This window comes from Carlito syrichta, unplaced genomic scaffold (assembly GCF_000164805.1).
Source record: "Carlito syrichta isolate Samal-C Ts95f unplaced genomic scaffold, Tarsius_syrichta-2.0.1 Scaffold308864, whole genome shotgun sequence".
NCBI lineage: Eukaryota > Metazoa > Chordata > Mammalia > Primates > Tarsiidae > Carlito > Carlito syrichta.
Window position 1 is genome coordinate 327193 of NW_007252960.1, and position 8850 is coordinate 336042.

At 44.9% G+C, this 8850-nt stretch overlaps 1 protein-coding gene across 1 annotated transcript; it reads right to left on the reverse strand.

The window, feature by feature from the left end:
- Window positions 1–1459: 1459 nt before the first annotated feature.
- Window positions 1460–8472, reverse strand: TNFRSF17 (TNF receptor superfamily member 17). The gene is made up of 3 exons (XM_008066236.1): window positions 8346–8472; window positions 7289–7435; window positions 1460–1737 (listed from the first exon to the last, which is right to left on the reverse strand). The coding sequence occupies exons 1-3, from the start codon at window positions 8470–8472 to the stop codon at window positions 1460–1462; spliced, it is 552 nt and encodes a 183-aa protein (XP_008064427.1).
- Between the last annotated feature and the right edge of the window lie 378 nt (window positions 8473–8850).

Sequence of the window (8850 nt, forward strand, 5' to 3'; positions counted from 1 at the left end):
AACAGCCACTGCACTCCAATCTGGGCGACAGAGTGAGACTCCACAAAAAAAAAAAAAAATGAAAGAAGCCATTGAAGTGTTAAAAATCAGCTTTGTTGGGATTCTAGGTAGGCATGTGGACCATTGTGATTCTTTGTACTGTTCTATATTTTTAAAATTCTCAGAATTCAGAAAAAAAATACTCCCTTTCCCAATTCTACTACTACTTCAAAGAAATTTAGTTAGAGAAGGCAGGAAAAAAAACCTTTTGGTAAAGACTGTTGACAGGAAGCCAAACTCTATACACTATACATATAAGGAGGTTTATACTGATCCAAATATGAGTGATCATGGCCAGTGTGGTCAGATTACAGCTTGGTTTTATACGTGTGTGTGTGTGTGTGTGTGTGTGTGTGTGTGTGTGTGTGTGTGTGTCAGAGTCTTACTCTGTCTTCCAGGCTAGAGTGCAGTGGCACGCTCATGGCCACCACAGCCTCAGCCTGCTGGGCTCCCACAATCCTGCCTTAGCCCTCCAAGTAGCCTGAACCACAGACGCATCCTACCACGTCCGGCTAAGTTTTTGATTTATTGTAGAGTTCTCACCATTTTGCCCAGGCTGGTCTCAAACCTGTGGGCTCAGGCAGTCCTCTTGCCTCCACCTCCCAAAGTACTAGGATTACAGGCATGAGCCACCACGCCTGGCCGCGTGTATTGATATGATTGCCATAATACCTACTGCCTTCATTATGTTGCAAGCTCACAAGGCCAAGAACCACCAATGCGTTGTACACCGAATTAGTCTGGTTAATTCAAGACTTCTCCTATTTGCAAAAATAAGTAGTAAATTTTTTTGTTTGTTTTCTGGTTGTTTTTTGAGTTGGAGTCTCACTCTGTCACCCCGACTGGAGTGCAGTAGCACACTCACAGCCACCGCAGCCTCGACCTGCTGGGTTCAGGTGATTCTTCCACCTCAGCCTTCCAAGTAGCTGGAACTACAGGCAGGTGCTACCATGCCCGGCTGATTTTTTGATTGATTATAGAGACAAGGTCCTGCCAAATTGCCCAGGCTGATCTTGAACCCCTGGGCTCAAGCAGTCCTCTCACCTCTGCCTCCCAAAGTGCTGTAGTATAAGTTTGATTTCCTTTAACAATAAAGAGAAAAATCCCATCTGTCCTAAATGCATATGTTTGTATACAGGAGAGAAAGGTCCTACCCAGAGAGATGTGTGACTATGGGATTTACAGATTACCAAGCCTTTTCTTCAGTAGATCAAAAGTTTAATCATGAAACCAAGGAAATGTCTATAGTTAAGATCCCAGTAATAGAAAATTATATCTAACATAAAAACTTTCCAGAATTAGATGACAAAAAGCTGTTTCAACAACTGAAACACATAGTTATCCTAAAGAGAACTGAAGCATCGTCTTTCCTTCAGATTAAAGATTTTCAGAGTAGCACTATATCTGTTGAGATGGTTAGTTATCTAGTAGAAACTGGTATCTCTGTCTCTGTAACACTCAAAGCAGATGCCAGACCATTGCAATAGTCTTTCGTTTTCGTGGTTACAAGTATGGTTGCACCTTCCTCCATGACTGGGAGTGGAAAGAAATGGTCAGAATCCATCTTTGGTTTGCTTGTGGTACAGTCTTCACAGGTACATTCTTCTACTGTGTACCCCAGGCCTCTCTGAAGAATATTTTTATCACCAGTGTTGCTGTTGTCAAAGTCAGCATTAGCCATGCCTGGGAGAACTGATCCTGGTTGTACATAATAGAAACATTAACCCGAACTTCACAAAATGTATGGTCATGACAGTCTTAACAGTACACAGCAAAGCATCTGGACTCAAAACAATGAGAGACAGACCTTTTTTTTTTTTTTTTTGCTTTGAGTCAGAGTCTCACTCTGTCACCCAGGCTGGAGTGCAATGGTATGCTCACAGCCACCACTGCCTCAACCTGCTGGGCTCTGATGATCCTTCTGCCTTAGCTTTCCAAGTAGCTGGAACCACAGGCATGTGCTACCATGCCTGGCTTTTTTTTTTTTAATTGTAGGGATGAGGTCTTGCTGTATTGCCCAGGCTATTCTTGAACTCTTGAACTCAGGCAATCCTCTCGCCTCGCCTGCCAAAGTACTGGGATTAAAGGTGTGAACCAGACGGGCTTGGTGGCTCAGCCTGTAATCCCGTGCCTTTGGGAGGCTGAGGTGAGTGGATTGCCTGAGTCCGTGGGTTCAAGACCTGCCTGGGCAGTGAGACCTCATCTCTACAATAAATCAAAAAATCAGCTGGGCATGGTAGCGCATGCCTATAATTCCGGCTACTCGGAAGGCTGAGGCGGAAGGATCTCCGGAGTCCAGCAGGTCGAGGCTGCGGTGGCCAGGAACAGCCACTGCACTCCAATCTGGGCAATAGAGTGAGACTCCAACTCAAAATAAAAATAAAATAAAGGTGTGAACCACTGAGCCCAGCTAAGACAGACCCTTTTCTTTTTCTTTCTTTCTTTCTCTCTCTCTCTCTCTCTCTCTCTCTCTTTCTTTCTTTCTTTTTAAAGAGGCAGGATGGGATCTGGCTGTGTTGCCCAGGGGAAACTCAAATTCCTGGACTTAAGTGATCCTCCCACCTCAGCCTTCCATGTAGCTGGTATTACAGGTACACACCACTGATGTTTTCATACAAAAAGAATGAGTATGTCCTATGCTAGAAGTCAGAAAATAACAGATCACAGGCCACACTGGGCTTGAAAACAAGGTTTGTTTGGAGGCATACAGTGTTTTTAAGTGTTTGTTTGTTTATTTTATGTTGGCCGCATTTAAAAATCCAGTGATTTTACCTACACTCTAGGCAAGTAGCCAGTTTTTGTTTTCTTTTTTATTTTTGTTTTTTTTGAGTTGGAGTCTCACTCTGTCATCCAGACTGGAGTGCAGTGGCCACTCGTGGCCACTGCAACCTTGACCTGCTGGGCTCCGGCGATCCTTCCGCCTCAAACCTCCGAGTAGCTGGAACTACAGGCGCGTGCTTCCACGCCCGGCTACAGTTTTTGTTTTCAAGACAGTCTCACTCTGTCACCCAGACTGCAATAGTGGGGTGATCACACTAATAATCCTAGCACTTTGGTAGGCTGAGGCAGGAGGAACTCTTGAGACCAGGAGTTTGAAACCAGCCTGGGCAACATAGCAAGACCTCATCTCTACAAAAAGTTTAAAAATTGGCCAGGCATGGTGGTACACACCTGTAGTCCTAGCTACTCAGGAGGCTGGGATGGAAGGATTGCCTGAGCCCAGGAGGTCAACGCTGCAATGAGCCATGATTGTGCCACCTACACTCCAGTCTGGGCAAAAGTGAGACCACCAACTCAAAAAAAAAGAAAAAGAAAGAAGTCCAGGCACAGTGGCTCAGCACTTTGGGGGGACAAAGGCAAGAGGATTACCTGAGCTCAGGGGTTTGAGACCATTCTGGGTAACTTGGTGAGACCTCGTCTCTACAATAAATCAAAAAATAGTCGGGTGTGGTGCCATGCGCCTGTAGTTCCAGCTACTTGGAAGGCTGAGGCAGAAGTGTCACCGGAGCCCAACAGGTCGAGATTGTGGTGACTGTGAGCATGCCACTACACTACAGCAACAGAATGAGACTCTGAAAAAAAAAAAAAAAGAAGCCGGGCTCGGTGGCTCGGCCTGTAATCCCAGCGCTTTGGCAAGCTGAGGTGAGTGGATTGCCTGAGCTTGTGGGTTCGAGACCTGCCTGGGCAACTTGGCGAGACTTCATCTCTACAATAAATAAAAAAATTAGCCGGGCGTGGTAGCGCGCACCTATAGTTACAGCTACTTGGAAGGCTGAGGCGGAAGGATCGCTGGAGCCCAGCAGACCGAAGCTGCAGTGGCCAGGAGCGGCCACTGCACTCCAGTCTGGGTGACAGAGACTCTGACTCAAAAAAAAAAAGAAAGAAACAGATGGTAAAGACATTTCTTTTGCATTTTGTAGCAGATCAAGTGTTTTTTTTTTTAATGAATCTGTAGTGATCGCATAAAGAAGGAGTCTCCAGGCCAGGTGTAGTGGCTCATGCCTATAATTCCAGCACTTGGAAGGCTGAGGTAAAAGGATTGCCTAGGCTCATGGGTTTGAGACCAACCAGGGCAGCTTGGCGAGACCTCATCTCCAATAAATCAAAAAATTCGCTGGGCATGGTGGTGTGTGCCTGAAGTTCCAGCTACTTGGAAGGCAGAGCCGGAAGGATCACCTGAGCCCACCAGATCAAGGCTGTGGTGGCCGTGGGCATGCCATTGCACTCCAGCTTGGGCAACAGAGTGAGACTCTGACTCAAAGAAAAAAGAAGGAATCTCCATTATGTCCCCATTATGCCCCTATTCAGGTAAGTTTTACTACTTCCTGACATTCCACTGTGTAACTCCATCTTCCAAAACGTCACACTTAAAGTCACTCTCAAAATAAGACACAGGAAGAAAAATAATGGATGATCTTACTTGTATGTGGAATCTAAAAAAGTTGAATACATAGAAGGAAAGTAAAACAGGTAGTTACAGAGGTGGGGGAAATAAGGAAATGGGGATCAAAGGGCATGATGTTATAATTATGGGGAATAGATAAATCTAGAGATCTAATATGAGACATAATACCTATAGTTAACAATACTGTATTGTGGTCAGGTACAGTGGCTCATGCCTGTAATTCCAGCATTTAGGGAGGCCAAGGCAAGAGGATTGCTTGAACTCAGTGAGTTTGAGACCTATCTGGGCAACATAGCAGGACCTCATATCTACAAAAAAAAAAAAAAAAAAAATTAGCCTGGCATGGTGGCACGCACCTGTAGTCCCAGATACTCAGGAGGCTGAGATGGAAGGATCACTTGAGCCCAGGAGGTCAAGGCTTGAGTGAGCCATGATCACACCACTGCACTGCAGCCTGGGCAACAGTGTGAGATCCCACTCAAAATACTACTAATAATACTGTATTGTATACTGCAAGTTTGTTAAGAGTAGAATTCAAGGCCAGGCACAGTGGCTCACGCTTATAATCCCAGCACTTTGGGAGGCCAAGGTGAGAGGATTGCCTGAGTCCATGGATCCAAGACCAGCTTGGGCAACTTACAAGACCTCATCTCTACAATAAATCAAGAAAAATGAGTCGAGCATGGTGCTGCACGCCTGTAGTTCTGGCTACCTGGATGGCTGAGGCAGAAGGATCCTCTGAACTAGAGGGTGCCACTGAACATGAATGTGCCACTGCACTCCAGCCTGGGCAACAGAGTGAGACTCCGGCCCAAAAATAAATAAGAGTAGAGTACAGTTCTCACCGCAAAAAATGGGAAACCCCTGTAATCCCATACCTTTGGGAGGCTGAGGTGAGTGGATTGCCTGAGCCCGCGGGTTTGAGACCCGCCTGGGCAGGCGAGACCTCATCTCTACAATAAATCAAAAAATTAACCGGGCGTGGTAGTGCATGCCTGTAGTTCCGGCTACTCAGAAGGCTGAGGTGGAAGGATCGCCGGAGCCCAGCAGGTTGAGGCTGCGGTGGCCGGGAGCGGCCACTGCACTCCAGTCTGAGTGACAGTGAGACTCCAACTCAAAAAAAAAAAAAAAAAAAAAGGGAAACCATGTAAAGAGATGGGTATGTTGATGTGTTTGGTGAGTGTAATCATTCCTTGTAGATATGCATAGCAAAACATGATGTTGTACACCTTAAATAGATAAAATTTTTATTTTATGTAAAAGAAATTCACTCTCGGCCGGGCTTGGTGGCTCAGCCTGTAATCCCAGCACTTTGGGAGGCCAAGGTGAATGGATTGCCTGAGCCCGCGGGTTCAAGACCCGCCTGGGCAACTTGACGAGACCTCATCTCTACAACAAATCAAAAATGAACTGGGAAGGTGGACACTGAACTACAGCGCGCGCCTGTAGTTCCAGCTACTTGGAAGGCTGAGGCAGAAGGATTGCCGGAGCCCAGCAGGTCGAGGCTGCGGTGACCGGGAGCGGCCATTGCACTCCAGTCTGGGTGACAGAGTGAGACTCCAACTCAAAAAAAAAAAGAAAAAGAAATTCACTCTCCACTTGTCTATCAGATCCCAGAGGGGAGAAAGAAATGTGAGTAAATTCTGTAGAGCCGTCAGTCATCTCCCTCTCCTGCTGTACTCAAAAGCTAGTGGGGAAAAGGCTTTGCAGATCGTGTATATATAACATGTATAAAGAAATGGGGCAGTATCTGCTGCTTATTTGGGAATCAGATCACAAAGGTGCTGCAAAAATATTTTTATCCTAAGAGGCCCTTAAGTAGAACATTCACTTCTCTACGACTGGTTCTCTACTCCCTAATAAAGACATTTTTTAGATGATTGCTCAAATAATCCATTAGCAACTGGTTATTCATTTTTAGCATTTGTCAGTAGTAAAATGTTCACCTAAGGGAACAGCATGTATACTGGTATTAAAAACATGACCGGCCGAGATTAATGGCCCAACCTGTAATCCGAGCACTCTGGGTGGCCAAGGCGAATGGATTGCCTGAGTCCACAGGTTTGAGATCAGCCTGGGCAACTTGGCAAGACCTCATCTCTACAATAAATCAAAAATTAACCAGGCATGGTAGTATGTGCCTGTAGTTCCAGCTACTTGGAAGGCTGAGGTGGAAGGATCACTGCGGGCTAGCGAGTCAACATTAGGGTGGCCATGAGCATGCCACTGCACTCCAGTCTGGGCGACAGAGTGAGACTTCGACTCAAAAAACATGGCCACAGGCCGGGCGCAATGGCCCACTCCTGGAATCCCAACAACTTGGGTGGCAGAGGCAAGCAGATTGCCTGATCCCAAGGGTTTGAGACCAGCCTGGACAACTTGGCAGGACCTCGTCTCTACAATAAATAAAAAAATTAGCTGGGCTTGGTAGCGCTCGCCTATAGTTCCAGCTACTTGGAAGGCAGAAGCGGTAAGATTGCCTGAGCCATTTAAAAAAAAAAAAAAAAACATGGCCACAGATCTTGCCAAATATGCTTTCCCTGACAGTAGCAGGCTTGGCTAGGAGTTTCTAAAAGCGGAACATTTAATTAATGTGCTAGCTTCAGTCAAAGAGATGAAAGCTTCCCAAGTTGAGTGTTTCAATAGAGTCATTACCAAGGAAAGAATTTGGGGGAAACCGAAAGAGACGTCACAGGTGTCAAAAACAGAATGAAGGTTCTACCATTTCACATTACTATCTAACACACTGGAAAGGGCTGCAGACAATGAAACAGCCAACGTTAAAAAAAGAAAAGGAAATAGATCTCTTGGAAATAGATTTCAAAGATTCACCATCAAACCAACCTGTGCTTTTAAGCTCATCCTTGAGTGGTTCAGAGTTCATCTTCCTTAGCAAGAACATCAGCATGAAAACTGCCAAAGAAACGGTCAAACTCAGGCCCAAACAGGTCCAGAGAATCACATTTGTTCCTTTCATGGAATTGGGCAGACCTTTATTTTAAAAAGTCAGAGAAATAATGAGCTGAGAGTGTAACATTCACATCAAATGTGGATTATTTGCCATTCAGTTCCCCTAATTCATTAAATACCACTTATTAGAAAAATTGATTTTTAAAATCTATGTTGCCAATATTACTGGATAATATTGAGTCTAGTTCTGAATAATTACTTTATTTCTGTAGACATTTAAAACCACTGCCTTCTGTCCTTTCTCTTTACTTATTTATTAACTTTTTTTTTTATTTTTTGACTCAGAGTCTCACTCTGTCACCCAGGCTGGAGGGCAGTGGCATGCTCACAGCCACCATGGCATCGACCTGCTTGCCTCAGGTGATCCTTTCATCTCAGCCTTCCAAATAGCTGGAACTACAGGCACTCAGCACCACTCCTGGCTAATTTTTTTGATTTGTTGTAGAGATGAAGTCTCACCAAGTTGCTCAACCATGGGTTCAGGCAATTCTCTCACCTTGGCCTCCCAAAGTGCTGGAGTTACAGGGGTGAGTCACCTCGCCTGACTTTACTTATTTATTTAATTATTTATGAAAGCAGGATTTATTAAGAGGACAGAAAAGCTCCCACAGTGGGAGGGGACCCAAAGGGGTTGCCCCAGCCTCATTTATTGACTTATTTATTTTAGAGTTGGAGGTTTGCTCTGTTGCCCAAGCTGGAGTATAGTGGTGTGATCATAGTTCACTGCAACCTCAAACTCCTGGACTCAAGCTATCCTTCCACCTCAGTCTCCCTAGTAGCTGATACTACAGGCATGAGCCACCCGGCTCCTTTCTCTTTCTGATTCAGAAAATCTCACCATCTTCCCTATAATGTTTATTCTCTGAATAAACAGCCAATATAGAGAGAATAGTTCACACCAATAAATAATTATTCAAGCATTATTACTTACTTGCATTACAATATTGTTGACATATCAGAGGAGGAGTATTCGCACATCGAAGTTGACAAGGTTTGCAAGTGTGCAGCAAACTATCAAAATATTCATTTTGAAAGCACTGCTGAGTCATCTGCAACATGATCGCAAAGAAAAAACAAGAGAACCACGAAAAGAACAGTGTAGAGGGACAAGTCAAAACCGTCAAGGGGTCCCCGATGAAGACCACAGCGACAGCACCTAGGAGGACAAAGATCTTGACCATGCTTACCTGGCTCTTATGGACATCGTCTGCTCACACTGTGGCTAAGGATTTGAATACCACCTCTAATTCAGGTGCCTAAGTTTGAGACTTGGGTGGATTGAGAGATGTGGTGTAAGTATCAGGGCAAACCATACCTGAAACAGAAACGGTTTATTTATAGAGGAAATTTCTCAGTCAGGTGACAGTTGCAAGATATAGAGAGACAGGCCTGCGGCAACAAAGAAAAAGTTCAGTCACCATTTTTAGATCATCTGT

Excerpts from the sequence above, each read along its gene's own strand:
- TNFRSF17 (XM_008066236.1), bottom strand. The coding sequence starts at position 8,472 with ATGTTGCAGATGACTCAGCAGTGCTTTCAAAATGAATATTTTGATAGT. Across the intron at positions 7,436-8,345 it reads TCAACAATATTGTAATGCAA|GTCTGCCCAATTCCATGAAA; the intron begins GTAAGTAATAAT and ends TTTAAAATAAAG. Across the intron at positions 1,738-7,288 it reads GGATGAGCTTAAAAGCACAG|GATCAGTTCTCCCAGGCATG; the intron begins GTTGGTTTGATG and ends ATGTACAACCAG.